This window comes from Acanthopagrus latus, chromosome 7, assembly GCF_904848185.1.
Source record: "Acanthopagrus latus isolate v.2019 chromosome 7, fAcaLat1.1, whole genome shotgun sequence".
Classification (NCBI taxonomy): Eukaryota; Metazoa; Chordata; class Actinopteri; order Spariformes; family Sparidae; genus Acanthopagrus; species Acanthopagrus latus.
The window spans coordinates 27,586,071-27,602,239 of record NC_051045.1 but is presented as its reverse complement, the minus strand read 5'-3'; the positions used below and the strand labels follow the sequence as shown (position 1 = coordinate 27,602,239).

Here is a 16,169-nt window from a genome sequence, read left to right as displayed (position 1 = left end):
AAAAGTGTGGTTTCATCTCCCTCTTACCAGTTTGTTCATGTCACAACACCTCTGTTGTTCAAATCATCTGATCCCTTAAGTAAGTGTGTAAGTTTGTGCTCTAGTTAAGGTTGCAAATGTTAGCTGTTGCTAATGCTAGCTGACAAATATTAGCGTTGCTAATGCTAGTTAATGTTAACATTGCTAATGGTAACGAATTAACAATAGGGCAGCACAGTATGCTGAGCACATATTGCACAAGTCAGCCAGTCTTTTTTTCCACAAACCAGCAACTATGAAGACAGTTGATTTAGAAGAATTTGTCTACATAAAAATATTTTCAATATAAAGTTTAACTCTGGACTTTCATTGTAAGTAAATGAAAGACAACTGCAACAGCAGCCTGTAGTATTTTGCTTTAATGTCCATAAGAGAAACTCCTGCAACAAGGAACAATTTCAATACAAATACAACTAGGTCTGAGGTTTGACAGGTATAAACAGATAATGCTGTGAAGACAGATAGACAATAAAGTTTCCCCACCACACTTCTCCCTGTTCACTTCTAATATTTACCCAAACAAATTCAGAGCATATAATGTTGTTGGATGGATTGCTGCGAGAAGGCTGCCTCTGCAAGATCTACAAACATAATGAATGAATTTGTGTGTTTGCTGCCTTTGTTGCTATTGTCATCATAATTGCCTATAATTGCCATGTTCCATATTCATCAGGAGATAAAACAAGTTATACGAGTGAAAATTGCATCTGGCTTATTGAAGAGGGTTGAAGCAGCTGTACCAAAAGCACAGGGTTGAGGGGGAGGGTAGCAGTGAATAGGATCCCGGATAATTTTTACACTCATTTTGCCACATAATCTTCTTCCTCTTCTTCCCCCAATCTGAATGGAAAAGTAAAACATGACTTACTAAATCCTGAAGGATGCTGTCTGGTCAAGACCTCATTGATACTGCTGGTTTACAGCAGCAAATGTAAGTCCTGCAATGTGCTAGCCATAGATGAAATTATAGGTGTTCTCCGACAATAACTGAGCTATACCATATATACGCAGGCACACAGCTCTTGCATCACAAAAGCATGTACTAACATGATGCAGATTATTGTGGAGGGAGCTGCATGGTAAAGCTTGTTTGTTCTATTGACGCCATTGTCTCTTAACTCCTGATTGCTTGTAATAAAATATAAATTCAATAGAACATTTATTTTTTTCTAGGTTATTAGCACCACCTGACTAAAGCTAATGCAGTCAAATAAAAGACACAATAAATCCTCCCTTCATAACAGTTATAATGTTTTTAATATTTTAGAACATGTTCTTTGTAGTGCTGTGGAATTTTATTGCATCACATAGAGAGGAATTTTTGTTATTTAGTCTACCTTCATAGTTATAATTGGGTGAACAAAATAATAAAAAACACCATTTAGAGATTAAAAAAAGCAACATTTTTTTTTATTTCTCAAGGAGTTATACATGAATCTTGATAAAAGAAAACAAGTATATTTAGGTGGCTGGTATCTATGAGTTAGTACAGTTTGACATGATCCAGATGAAAATCTGGATCAAGCAGATTAAAACTTGTTTCATAAGGTAGTTTTTTCAATCGCTGATAATGGAACAAATAGGATATTGATTATGATTAATTAATGAAAGGGGGACTGGAGGTATCCACTTTACAGAGTTTCATTCTGATTGAATGAGACTTAGCTTTAATGAATATAGTTAAACTGGATACAGGGTGTATGTTTGCCCAGTTTTCTCTGGTCCAACCAATCACTTACCGTAATCAGTTTGGTTCCAGGTGACCATTTTTTTCTCGGACATCGTGGGCTTCACCTCTATCTCTGCGTCCTGTACTCCTCTGCAAGTGGTGGAGATGCTCAACAACCTCTACATGTGTTTTGACACACGCATTGACTCCTACGACGTCTACAAGGTAACAATAAATTGAAACACACACATGCACACACATTCATGTCAGTATTGTGGACTTTACTTGCATTAATTTCCTGGAGACCCTCCCTAACCCCAACCACTACTTACTTAACCCAAGATGAAAATTCCCACACTGCATTTGCAACCATATTTGGAAAAAATAAGTTTGAATTAACTTATCAACTCTTCTTTGACATGTTGGAAATTGCTTTCTTTCTCAGTGTCCTGGCAACCTCACTATGACAGCAGAATGTCAGCAAGCTTTTCACAGTTGTGCAACAAATAGTTTAAACACATAACACCCTGATAACATCATGCTCAGACAAAGATGGCATATGCGTAAGAAAAACATTCAAGATTTTGTGATGGATGCAGAGGAACAGCAACCACGATCTGCATGGAGACTTGGATGAGTCTCAGAGACTGTGAGAGATAATGATGGACTTGTAAGGAAAGTCAGGATATTTATAGGAAACAGAAATCTGAACAAAAGAGGTGAATGCTTGAGCAAAGTATCTGTGGTAGAACGTCCAATTCATTAGTTAGTTCTGTTAGTAGATGCTCTTAAAGCTAGGGTCTGTAATGTTGTTCAGAAACACATTTTGTTATATTGGGTGAAATGATCCTGCTATCCTGAGAGTAGTCAATACATTATGTATTTGGAAAAAGGAACGAAAATAAAAGACCTCTGTGGCAGCTGCAGGAGTGAGAAAAAGCTGACCAATCCGTGCTATTCAGCCGAGTTGCACGGATTGGTCAGATGCCTTCATGTCTGCTCTGCCTGCGCCCCCCTCTGTCCCTCCCTCCCCCGCGCGTGCACATGTTACGTTTCACTGATACCGGAAATATTCAGCACACTCCTCTGCAGAAATACAGAGTTGCAGGAGAAGACGTTCATTTGGATACAATGGTAGAGAAAATTCAGCCAGGATTACTTGTAACAGCTCACCCTGCTAAAAAGGCAAGGAAAGGCTGCGAGGAAAAAGTCTCTGGATAAAGAAAGATGTCAGATCCGAGTCAACATCGGTGCGGCGCTTGAGTGGTGGAGACAACTGGAGCATGTGAAGGGCCTGAAAAGTGATGCAGAGGTTGCTCTCTTTCTGTTGGACAGGTAATGATTTGTTTTGTTTCGGGGGATTTGTTATTTTCATGAAATACGTAAGGTTTGCCAGCTTGGCTACGTTTGTTGCTCGTATTAGCCCTATGCTAACGTTAGCTTCTTTGTGTGTTGTTTTTAGTCATGACAATGGCTAACTAGACAAATTGCATTTCCTGCGAAAATACAGTGTGAATGCTGAAGGCCGAAGGGAAATCTGCTGAATGTTCTGCTGACAAGCTGAAAAAGCTGAAAAGCTAAAGGCAGAAAGAGCATAAAAAGCTGAACACGCTGATAGCTGAACAGTTTCTGTAGCTGAACATGAAGCTGAATGTATAAAGAAGCTCAAAAGGCAGAGAGATTAATATTTTCAAAAGATGGAAAGAGAAAAGCTGAAGAGGGCTGAAAGAGTTTAAAAAGTTGAACATTTTCAAAGCTGAACATGACGCGGAATGTTTAAAGGAGTTGAAAAGGCAGAAAGATGAACATCTGAAAAGGCTAAAAAGGTGTAGAGCAAGAGGGCCGAAAGAGCTCAAAAAGGTGAAAAAATAGCTGAACAGTTTCTGTAGTGGAACATGAAGCAAAATGTATAAAAAAGCGGCAAAGGTACAAAGATGAATATTTTTAAAAGATGAAAAGGCAGACAAGCTGAGGAGGGCTGAAAGAGTTTAAAAAGTTGAACATTTGAACATGAACATGAAGCAGCATGTTTGAAGGAGTTGAAAAGGCAGAAAGATGAATATCTGAAAAGGCTAAAAAGGTCTAGAGCAAGAGGGCAGAAAGAGGTTAAAAATGTGAAAAAACACTGGAACGGTGGACAGTTAAAAGCAGAAAGAACTTAAAAAGGTAAAAAAAACACTGAATCGGTTGAAAGTTAAAGGCAGAAAGAGCTTAAAATGGCTGCATCATCTATGTAAAGTAAAAGATGCTGGATTCAAATCCAGCTGAAGAGAATTCTTTGTCCAGTGTTCCAGCTGCTCTCTAATCAAGTGATTGTGTCACTCACTCTAGCTGACGCAATACACACGCATTCTACAGATACACCATAAGAATGAATGGGAAAATGCCTCACAAACCCCTGCGATTTTAGAAAAAACGTTAATAGTTAGGTTCAAAACATCTATAGGGTGAGTGAGAGGAGATATTGCTGATCTCGGTCATCTGGTTTTTATTTCTGGAAAGTGAGAAATGAGGGCACAAACGCAAGAGACAAATCAGGTACCGTCTGCTGTCTTCCAGAAATTTAGGCTCAAAATTAACATTGCGGCTTATGGGGCAGCCACTTCACTTCTTGTTGCTCCAGGGCTTCCACATCCAAAACTTTAACTCATATCTGAAAGCCAACACGTTTTCCTACATTTCTATGTATACATTGTCTATGTTGAGTAAAAGGTTTGGGATCTAAATCAAGCTGAAGAGATTTTTTTTCTCACTTTTGGTGCTGCTCTACACTCTGGGGTGCAGCAGTTGATGATGTCTAGCCGACGCAATACACACCCATTATAAAATCAGAAGAGTACCTAAAACGGCTCAAAACTCAAATTGCGATGATTTCAAAACCGTACAATATTTTAAAAATCTGAATACAAGCCCAATAGTTCAAGGTCTTGTGTCACTTTTAAAGTTGGAATGGTGTCTCTAGCTCAAAGCATGAGGGAGAAGAAGAGGTTGAAAGTCGAGGAGTTTTGAAGAGGATTTGAAGCTTTTCCCATTTGCGGCAATGTTAAATTTTTTTGGGAAAAATCTAAATTTCTGAAAAAGTTGAAAAGTTGAAAATTACAAGGCTGAAAGAGCTGAAAGTTGAACATATTGATAGTTGAACAGTTCCATAGCTGAACATGAAGCGGAATATTTTCAAGGGGTTAAAAAGGCAGAATGATGAATATCTGTAAAGGCTAAAAAGCTGTCGAGTAAGAGAGCTGAAAGAGATTGAAAAGGTGAAAAAAGAGTGAAAAGGCCAAAAAGTTGTATATTGAGAGGGCAGAAGGAGTGTAGAAAGGTGAAAAAAGACTGAAAAGGTGGAAAGTTAAAGGCAGGAAGAGCTTAAAAAGGGTGAAAAAGACAGAAAAGGTGGAAAATTAAAGCAAGAAATAGCTTGAAAAGGTGCAAAAAGACTGAAAAGGTACAAAGTTAAAGGCAGAAAGAGTTAAAAAGGTGAAAAAAGTCTGAAAAGGTGGAAAATTAAAGCAAGAACAAGTCTACAAAGGTGAGAAAAGTCAGAAAAAGGAGAAAAGGGGTGAAAAAAATGAAAAGGTAGAAAGTTAAAGGAAGGAAGAGATTAAAAAGGTGAAAAAAGTCTGAAAAGCTGGAAAATTAAAGCAAGGAAGAGCTTAAAAAGGTGAGAAAAGTCAGAAAAGGTTCAAAGTTAAAGGCAGACAGAGCTTAAAATGGCTGCATCGTCTATGTCAAGGAAAAGATGTAGGATCCAAATCCAGCTGCAGAGAAGTATTTCTCCAGATTTTCCAGCTGTTCGTCACTCTAAAGATGATGTCACACACTGTAACTCAGGCACCACACACACATTCTTGAGATACACATGCTGGAGAAGTATCAGAGACAGAGATGATCAGGTCCCCATAAGAATGAATGGGAAAAGTCCTCCCAAACCCCTGCGATTTTAGAAAAAATTTTAATGTTTAGTGCAAAAATATCTATATGGTGAGCGAGTAGAGACATGGCCGAACTCGGTCATCTGGTTTTTATTTCTGGAAAGTGAGAAATGAGGGCACAGGAGCGAGAGAGAGAACAGGTACCGTCTGCTCTTCACCAGAAATTTCGGCTCAAAATTAACATTGCGGCTTATGGGAGAGCTGTTTCAGTTATTGTTGCTCTCGGGCTTCAAAATCCAAAACCGTAAGTCCCACATCTGAAATAAGACCATTAGCTGAAAGCCAACAAGATTTCCTACATTTCTATGCATATATTGCCTATATCAAGTAAAAGATGTGGGAACCAAATCAAGCTAAAGAGATTTTTTTTCCCGTTTTTGGTGCTGCTCTACACCCTGGGCTGCGGCAGTTGATGATGTCACGCACTCTAGCCGACGCAATACACACCCATTATAAAATCAGAAGAGGAGCTAAAACAGCTCAAAACTAAAACTGCGATGATTTCAAAACCATACAAGATTTTAAAAAACTGAATACACTGGTAATAGTTCAAGGTCTTGTGAGTGTTTTAAAGTTTGAATGGTGTCTCTAGCTGAAAGTATGAGGGAGAAGAAGAGGTTGAAAGGTGATGAGTTTTGAAGAGGATTTGAAGCTTTTCCCATTTGCGGCAATGTTAAAGTTTTTTTTAGAAAAAGCTAAATATTTGAAAAGGTTGAAAGGTTGAAAAGCTGAAGATTACAAGGTTGAAAGAGCCTAAAACGCTGAACATTTTAATATTTGAATGGTTTCTATAGCTGAAGGTATGCTGAAGTTATAGCAGAATGAAATTTGAAAAAATCCCCATAAGGATGAATGGGAAAAATTTAGCAGAAAAAGCTGAATATTTCAAAAAGTATAAAAGATAGAAATGAGAAAAATACAAGCCATCATGTCCTTAAAAAGGCAGAATGATGAATATCTGTAAAGGCTAAAAAGCTGTAGAGTAAGAGAGCTGAAAGAGATTGAAAAGGTGAAAAAAGAGTGAAAAGGCCAAAAAGTTGTATATTGAGAGGGCAGAAGGAGCGTAGAAAGGTGAAAAAAGTCTGAAAAGGTGGAAAGTTAAAGGCAGGAAGAGCTTAAAAAGGGTGAAAAAGACAGAAAAGGTGGAAAATTAAAGCAAGAAATAGCTTGAAAAGGTGAAAAAACACTGAAAAGTTATAAAGTTAAAGGCAGAAAGAGTTAAAAAGGTGAAAAAAATCTGAAAAGGTGGAAAATTAAAGCAAGAACAAGTCTAAAATGGTGAGAAAAGTCAGAAAAAGGAGAAAAGGGGTGAAAAAAGACTGAAAAGGTAGAAAGTTAAAGGAAGAAAGAAATTAAAAAGGTGAAAAAAGACTGAAAAGCTGGAAAGTAGAAGGCAGAAAGAGCTTAAAAAGATGAGAAAAGTCAGAAAAGGTGTAAAGTTAAAGGCACACAGAGCTTAAAATGGCTGCATCGTCTATGTCAAGGAAAAGATGTAGGATCCAAATCCAGCTGCAGAGAAGTCTTTCTCCAGATTTTCCAGCTGTTCATCACTCTAAAGATGATGTCACACACTGTAACTCTGGCACCACACACACATTCTTGAGATACACACGCTGGAGAAGTATCAGAGACAGAGATGATGAGGTCCCCATAAGAATGAATGGGAAAACTCCTCCCAAACCCCTGCGATTTTAGAAAAAACTTTAATGTTAAGTGCAAAAATATCTGTATGGTGAGCGAGTAGAGACATGGCCGAACTCAGTCATGTTGTTTTTATTTCTGGAAAATGAGAAATGAGGGCACAAATGCGCGAGAGAGAACAGGTACCGTCTGCTCTTCACCAGAAATTTCGGCTCAAAATTAACATTGCGGCTTATGGGAGAGCTGTTGGACTTCTTGTCGCTCTCGGGCTTCTAAATCCAAAACCGTAAGTCCCACATCTGAAATTAGACCATCAGCTGAAAGCCAACAAGATTTCCTACATTTCTATGCATATGTTGTCTATGTCAAGTAAAAGATGTGGGAACCAAATCAAGCTAAAGAGAATTTTTTTCCCGTTTTTGGTGCTGCTCTACACTCTGGGCTGCGGCAGTTGTTGATGTCACGCACTCTAGCCGGCGCAATACACACCCATTATAAAATCAGAAGAGGAGCTAAAACGCCTTGAAACTAAAACTGCGATGATTTCAAAACCGTACAACATTTTAAAAAACAGAATACATCGGTAATAGTTCTAGGTCTGCTGAGTGTTTTAAAGTTGGAATGGTGTCTCTAGATGAAAGTATGAGGGAGAAGAAGAGGTTGAAAGTCGATGAGTTTTGAAGTGGATTTGAAGCTTTTCCCATTTGCGGCAATGTTAAAAATTGTTTAGAAAAAGCTAAATATTTGAAAAAGTTGAAAGGTTGAAAAGCTCAAGATTACAAGGTTGAAAGAGCCTACAAAGCTGAACATTTTAATATTTGAATGGTTTCTATAGCTTATGGTATGCTGAAGTTATAGCAGAATGAAATTTGAAAAAATCCCCATAAGGATGAATGGGAAAAGTCCTCCCAAACCCCTGCGATTTTAGAAAAAACTTTAATGTTTAGGGCAAAAATATCGATATGGTGAGCGAATAGAGACATGGCCAAACTTGTTCATCTGGTTTTTATTTCTGGAAAGTGAGAAATGAGGGCACAGGAGCGAGAGAGAGAACAGGTACCGTCTGCTCTTCACCAGAAATTTCGGCTCAAAATTAACATTGCGGCTTATGGGAGAGCTGTTTCACTTCTTGTCGCTCTCGGGCTTCTAAATCCAAAACCGTAACTCCCACATCTGAAATAAGACCATCAGCTGAAAGCCAACAATATTTCCTACATTTCTATGCATATATTGTCTATGTCAAGTAAAAGATGTGGGAACCAAATTGAGCTAAAGAGAATTTTTTTCCCATTTTTGGTGCTGCTCTACACTCTGGGCTGCGGCAGTTGATGATGTCACGCACTCTAGCCGACGCAATACACACCCATTATAAAATCACAAGAGCAGCTAAAACGGCTCAAAACTCAAACTGCGATGATTTCAAAACCGTACAATATTTTAAAAATCTGAATACAAGCCCAATAGTTCAAGGTTTTGTGTCACTTTTAAAGTTGGAATGGTGTCTCTAGCCCAAACACGAGGGAGAAGAAGAGGTTGAAAGTCGAGGAGTTTTGAAGAGGATTTGAAGCTTTTCCCATTTGCGGCAATGTTAAATTTTTTTGGGAAAAATCTAAATTTCTGAAAAAGTTGAAAAGTTGAAAATTACAGGGCTGAAAGAGCTTAAAAAGCTGAACGTTTTAATAGTTGAACGGTTTCAATAGCTGAACGTATGCTGAAGTTATAGCTGAATGAAATATGAAAAAATCCCCATAAGGATGAATGGGCAAAATTTTGCATAAAAAGCTGAATATTTCCAAAACTATAAAAGGTAGAAAAAAGAAAAATACAAGCAGTAATGTCCTTAAAAAGCTGCACATTTTGATACTTGAATGGTTTCTATAGCACAAAATTTGTAGGAGGAGAAAGGTGCCGAAAAACTTACGGAATCAGGAATAACTAGAAAAATTGTATTTCCTGCGAAAATACAGTGTGAATGCTGAAGGCTGAAACGCTCTTGGAAATTTGCTGAACGTCCTGCCGAAATGTTGAAAAAGTCGAAAAACCGGAAAAGTTGCAAAGTTGAAGGCCGAAAGAGCTTAAAAAGTTGAACATACTGATAGTTGAACAGTTCCATAGCTGAACAGGAAGCGGAATGGTTGAAGGAGTTGAAATGACAGAAAGATGAATATTTTAAGAAGATGAAGAGACAGGAAGGTTGAAGAGGGCTGAAAGGGTTTAAAAAGTGTAACAATTTCATAGCTGAAAATGAAGCTGAATGTTTGAAGGAGTTGAAAAGGCAGGAAAATGAATATCTGAAAAGGTTGAAAAGCTGTAGCTTAAGAGGGCTGAACGAGCTTAAAAATGTGAAAAAAGACTGAAAAGGCCAACAAGTTGTAGGGTAAGAGGGCAGAAAGAGCTTAAAAAGGTGAGAAAGGGTTGAAAAGGTGAAAGGATAAAGGATAAAGGAATAAAGAGCTTAAAATGGTTGCACACATGCTGGAGCAGGATCAGGAGCAGAGCCAAAGATGAAAATGTCCGCATAAGGATGAATGGGAAAACGTCTGACAAACTCCTGTGATCTTTGAAAAAACTGTAATGGTCATGGTCAAAATATTTATTTAATGAGTAACAGGAGACATTGTTAAACGAAGTGATGTTGTTTATATTTCTGGAAAGAATATTTTAAAAAGATCAAAAGGCAGAAAGTCCAATATCTGAAGAGGTTGAAAAGCTGTAGTTTAAGAGGGCAGAACGAGCTTAAAAAGATGAAAAAAGACTGGAAAGGCAGAAAGATTGTAGAGTAAGAGGGCAGAAAGAGCTTAAAAAGGTGGAAAAAAGGTTGAAGAGGTGAAAGGATAAAGGCATAAAGAGCTTAAAATGTTTGCACACATGCTGGAGCAGGAGCAGAGCCAAAGATGAAAATGTCCCCATAAGGATGAATGGGAAAACGCCTGACAAACTCCTGCGATCCTTGAAAAACCTGTAATGGTTATGGTCAAAATATGTATATGTTATAAAGCTGGAATGGTGTCTCTAGCTCAAAGTATGAAGGACAGGAAGAGGTGCAAAATCGATGACTTTGGAAGAGGATTTGAGGATTTTCCCATTAACCTCAGTGTTAAATTTGTTTAGAAACAGCCAAATTTCTAAAGAAGTAGAAAAGTTAAAAAGCAAAAAAGTACAGGGTTGGAATAGCTTAAAAAGTTGAACATTTTGATAGTTGAATGGTTTCTTTAGCTTAAAGTATGCAGAAGTTATAGCAGAATGAAATTTGAAAAAATCCCCATAAGGATGAATGGGAAAACGCCTCCCAAACTCCTCCGATTTTCTCAAAAAATATAATGGTTGTAGCCGAAATATCTATATGGTGAGTGAGAGGAGGAGTTGCTGAACGCGGTCATGTTGTTTTTATTTCTGGAAAGTGAGAAATGAAGGCACAGAAGCGAGAGAGAGAGAAAAGGTACCGTCTGCTCTTCAGCAGAAATTTCGGCTCAAAATTAACATTGCGGCTTATGAAGGAACTGTTGGACTTCTTGTCACTCTCGGGCTTCTAAATCCAAAACCGTAAGCCCCACATCTGAAATGAGACCATCAGCTGAAAGCCCACAAGATTTCCTACATTTCTATGCATATATTGTCTATGTCAAGTAAAAGATGTGGGAACCAAATCGAGCTGAATAGAATTTTTCTCCCTTTTTTCCCAGCTGCTCTGCACTCTGGGCTGCGGCAGTTGGTGCGCGCGCACTCTAGCTGACGCAATACACACCCATTATAAAATCAGAAGAGGAGCTAAAACGGCTCAAGATTAAAACTGCGATGATTTCAAAACCGTACAAGATTTTAAAAAACTGAATACACCGGCAGGTTCAAGGTTTTGTGTCACTTTTAAAGGTGGAATGGTGTCTCTAGCTCAAAGCATGAGGGAGAAGAAGAGGTTGAAAGTCGAGGAGTTTTGAAGAGGATTTGAAGCTTTTCCCATTTGCGGCAATGTTAATTTTTTTTTTGAAAAAGCTGAATTTCTGAAAAAGTTGAAAAGTTGAAAAGTTGAAAAGAACATAGCTGAAAGAGCTTAAAAAGCTGGACATTTTAATATTTGAATGGTTTCTATAGCTGAAGGTATGCTGAAGTTATAGCAGAATGAAATTTGAAAAAATCCCCATAAGGATGAATGGGAAAAATTTGGCAGAAAAAGCTGAATACTTCCAAAAGTATAAAAGATAGAAACAAGAAAAATACACGCCATCATGTCCCAAAAAAGCTGAACATTTTGATATTTGAATGGTTTGAATAGCTGAAGATTTGAAGGAGCAGAAGAGTGTTGAAAAACGTACGGAAGCAGGAATAATAATAACTAGAAAAATTGTATTTCCTGCGAAAATACAGTGTGAATGCTGCAGGCTGAAACGCTCTCGGAAATCTGCTGAACGACCTGGCGAAAAGTTGAAAAATTCGAAAAGCTGGAAAAAAAAGTTGAACATGTTGATAGTTGAACAGTTCCATAGCTGAACAGGAAGCGGAATGGTTGAAGGAGTTGAAATGGCAGAAAGATGAATATTTCAAGAAGAAGAGACAGGAAAGTTGACGAGGGCTGAAAGAGTTTAAAAAGTGGAACGTTTTCATAGCTGAACATGAAGTTGAATGTTTGAAGGAGTTGAAAAGGCAGGAAGATGAATATCTGAAAAGGTTGAAAAGCTGTAGCTTAAGAGGGCAGAACGAGCATCAAAATGTGAAAAAAGACTGAAAAGGCCAAAAAGTTGTAGAGTAAGAGGGCAGCAAGAGCTTTAAAAGGTGAGAAAGGGTTGAAAAGGTGAAAGGATAAAGGCATAAAGAGCTTAAAATGTTTGCACACATGCTGGAGCAGGAGCAGAGCCAAAGATGAAAATGTCGCCATAAGGATGAATGGGAAAACGCCTGACAAACTCCTGCGACTTTTGAAAAAAATGTAATGGTTATGGCCAAAATATTTATATATTATAAAGTTGGAATGGTGTCTCTAGCTCAAAGTATGAAGGACAGGAAGAGGTGCAAAGTCGATGACTGTGGAAGAGGATTTGAAGATTTTCCCATTTACTTCAGTGTTAAATTTTGTTTAGAAAAAGCCGAATTTCTAAAGAAGTTGAAAAGTTAAAAAGCATAAAAGTACAAGGTTGGAATAGCTTAAAAAGTTGAACATTTTAATAGCTGAATGGCTTCTTTAGCTTAAAGTATGCAGAAGTTATAGCAGGATGAAATTTGAAAAATTCCCCATAAGGATGAATGGGAAAACGCCTCCCAAACGCCTCCGATTTGAAAGAAAACTGTAATGGTTGTAGCTGAAATATCTATATGGTGAGTGAGAGGAGGAGTTGCTGAACGCGGTCATGTTGTTTTTATTTCTGGAAAGTGAGAAATGAAGGCACAGAAGCGAGAGAGAGAAAAGGTACCGTCTGCTCTTCAGCAGAAATTTTGGCTCAAAATTAACATTGCGGCTTATGGAGGAACTGTTGGACTTCTTGTCGCTCTCGGGCTTCTAGATCCAAAACCGTAAGTCGCACATCTGAAATAAGACCATCACATGAAAGCCCACAAGATTTCCTACATTTCTATGCATATATTGTCTATGTCAAGTAAAAGATGTGGGAACCAAATCGAGCTGAAGAGAATTTTTCTCCCTTTTTTCCCAGCTGTTCTACACTCTGGGCTGCGGCAGTTGGTGCGCGCTCACTCTAGCTGACGCAATACACACCCATTATAAAATGAGAAGAGGAGCTAAAAATCCTTCAAACTCAAACTGCGATGATTTCAAAACCATACAAGATTTTAAAAAACTGAATACAGTGCAAATAGTTCAAGGCGTTGTGAGTATTTTAAAGTTTGAATGGTGTCTCTAGCTCAAGGTATGAGGGAAAAGAAGAGGTTGAAAGTCGAGGAGTTTTGAAGAGGATTTGAAGCTTTTCCCATTTGCGGCAATGTTAAATTTTTTTTAAACAAAGCTTAATATTTGAAAAAGTTGAAAGGTTGAAAAGTTGAAAAGCACAAGGTTGAAAGAGCTTAAAAAGCTGAACATTTTCATGTTTGAATGGTTTCTATAGCTGAAGGTATGCTGAAGTTATAGCAGAATGAAATTTGAAAAAATCCCCATAAGGATGAATGGGAAAAATTTAGCAGAAAAAGCTGAATATTAGCAAAAGTATAAAAGGTAGAAAAAAGAAAAATAGACGCCATCATGTCCTAAAAAAGCTGAACATTTTGATGGTTGAATGGTTTCTGTAGCACAAAGTTTGTAGAAGGAGAAGCGAGCCAAAAAACGTACGGAAGAATAATAATAAATTCCAGAAGAACACTAGAAAAATTGTATTTCCTGCGAAAATACAGTGTGAATGCTGAAGGCTGAAACGCTCTTGGAAATCTGCTGAACGTCCTGGCGAAATGTTGAAAAAGTCGAAAAGCCGGAAAAGTTGCAAAGTTAAAGGCCGAAAGAGCTTAAAAAGTTGAACATATTGATAGTTGAACAGTTCCATAGCTGCACAGGAAGAGGAATGGTTGAAGCAGTTGAAATTACAGAAAGATGAATATTTTAAGAAGATGAAGAGACAGGAAGGTTGAAGACGGCTGAAAGAGTTTAAAAAGTGTAACAATTTCATAGCTGAACATGAAGTTGAATGTTTGAAGGTGTTGAAAAGGCAGGAAGATGAATATCTGAAAAGTTTGAAAAGCTGTAGCTTAAGAGGGCTGAACGAGCTTAAGAATGTGAAAAAAGATTGAAAAGGCCAAAAAGTTGCAGAGTAAGAGGGAAGAACGATCTTAAAAAGGTGAGAAAGGGTTGAAAAGGTGAGAGGATAAAGGCATAAAGAGCTTAAAATGGTTGCACACATGCTGGAGCAGGAGCAGAGCCAAAGATGAAAATGTCCCCATAAGGATGAAAGGGAAAACGCCTGACAAACTCCTGCGATCTTTGAAAAAACTGTAATGGTTATGGTCAAAATATTTATTTAATGAGTAACAGGAGACATTGTTAAACGAAGTGATGTTGTTTATATTTCTGGAAAGAATATTTTAAAAAGATCAAAAGGCAGAAAGTCCAATATCTGAAGAGGTTGAAAAGCTGTATCTTAAGAGGGTAGAACGAGCTTAAAAAGGTGAAAAAAGACTGGAAAGGCAGAAAGATTGTAGAGTAAGACGGCAGAAGGAGCCTAAAAAGGTGGAAAAAAGGTTGAAGAGGTGAAAGGATAAAGGCATAAAGAGCTTAAAATGTTTGCACACATGCTGGAGCAGGAGCAGAGCCAAAGATGAAAATGTCGCCATAAGGATGAATGGGAAAACGCCTGACAAACTCCTGCGACTTTTGAAAAAAATGTAATGGTTATGGCCAAAATATTTATATATTATAAAGTTGGAATGGTGTTTCTAGCTCAAAGTATGAAGGACAGGAAGAGGTGCAAAGTCGATGACTTTGGAAGAGGATTTGAAGATTTTCCCATTTACTTCAGTGTTAAATTTTGTTTAGAAAAAGCCGAATTTCTAAAGAAGTTGAAAAGTTAAAAAGCATAAAAGTACAAGGTTGGAATAGCTTAAAAAGTTGAACATTTCAATAGCTGAATGGCTTCTTTAGCTTAAAGTATGCAGAAGTTATAGCAGGATGAAATTTGAAAAATTGCCCATAAGGATGAATGGGAAAACGCCTCCCAAACGCCTCCGATTTGAAAGAAAACTGTAATGGTTGTAGCTGAAATATCTATATGGTGAGTGAGAGGAGGAGTTGCTGAACGCGGTCATGTTGTTTTTATTTCTGGAAAGTGAGAAATGAAGGCACAGAAGCGAGAGAGAGAAAAGGTACCGTCTGCTCTTCAGCAGAAATTTTGGCTCAAAATTAACATTGCGGCTTATGGAGGAACTGTTGGACTTCTTGTCGCTCTCGGGCTTCTAGATCCAAAACCGTAAGTCCCACATCTGAAATAAGACCATCAGATGAAAGCCCATAAGATTTCCTACATTTCTATGCATATATTGTCTATGTCAAGTAAAAGATGTGGGAACCAAATCGAGCTGAAGAGAATTTTTCTCCCTTTTTTCCCAGCTGTTCTACACTCTGGGCTGCGGCAGTTGGTGCGCGCTCACTCTAGCTGACGCAATACACACCCATTATAAAATGAGAAGAGGAGCTAAAAATCCTTCAAACTCAAACTGCGATGATTTCAAAACCATACAAGATTTTAAAAAACTGAATACAGTGCAAATAGTTCAAGGCGTTGTGAGTATTTTAAAGTTTGAATGGTGTCTCTAGCTCAAGGTATGAGGGAGAAGAAGAGGTTGAAAGTCGAGGAGTTTTGAAGAGGATTTGAAGCTTTTCCCATTTGTGGCAATGTTAAATTTTTTTTAAACAAAGCTTAATATTTGAAAAAGTTGAAAGGTTGAAAAGTTGAAAAGCACAAGGTTGAAAGAGGTTAAATTCCAGAAGAACAATAGTGTGAATGCTGACTCAGCATTCACACTAATAAATTCCAGAAGAACAATAGTGTGAATGCCTTCAGCATTCACACTAATAACTAGAACTAGAAAAATTTGTATTTCCTACGAAAATACAGTGTGAATGCTGAAGCCTGAAGAGAAATCTGATGAATGTACTGCCGAAAAGATGAACAAGTTGAAAAGCTGAAAAGGTTGAAAAGTTAAAGGCTGAACAACCCTAAAAAGTTGAACATATTGATAGCTGAACAGTTTCTATAGATGAACATGAAGCTTGACGTTTGAAGGAGGTGAAAAGGTAGAAAGAGGAACATTTAGAAAGATGAATGGACAGAAAAGTTGAAGAGGGTTGAAAGAGTTTGAAAAGTTGAACATTTTCATAGCTGAACATGAAGCGGAATGTTTGAAGGAGTTGAAAAGGCAGAAAGATGAACATTTAAGAAGCTGAATAGACAGAAAAGTTGAAG

The 16,169-nt window shown here is 37.8% G+C and overlaps 1 protein-coding gene and 1 long non-coding RNA gene across 8 annotated transcripts in view; one reads left to right on the top strand and one right to left on the bottom strand.

Moving 5' to 3' along the window:
* The window catches only part of LOC119022242 (atrial natriuretic peptide receptor 1), an 83,964-nt gene that overhangs the window by 6,440 nt on the left and 61,355 nt on the right, over window positions 1-16,169 (top strand). For 6 of the 7 annotated variants that reach the window (XM_037102889.1, XM_037102888.1, XM_037102885.1 and 3 more), the window contains one exon: window positions 1,799-1,933. In XM_037102889.1, the coding sequence (XP_036958784.1) occupies window positions 1,799-1,933 (135 nt within the window). Of the gene's footprint in view, window positions 1-1,798; window positions 1,934-2,153; window positions 2,446-16,169 lie in introns of those variants that run through there. The other variant, XM_037102886.1, reaches the window with a different exon arrangement.
* LOC119022244 lies at window positions 381-1,917 on the bottom strand. The gene is made up of 2 exons (XR_005075869.1): window positions 1,779-1,917; window positions 381-879 (listed from the first exon to the last, which is right to left on the bottom strand). It is a non-coding gene; the product is annotated as an uncharacterized LOC119022244 (long non-coding RNA).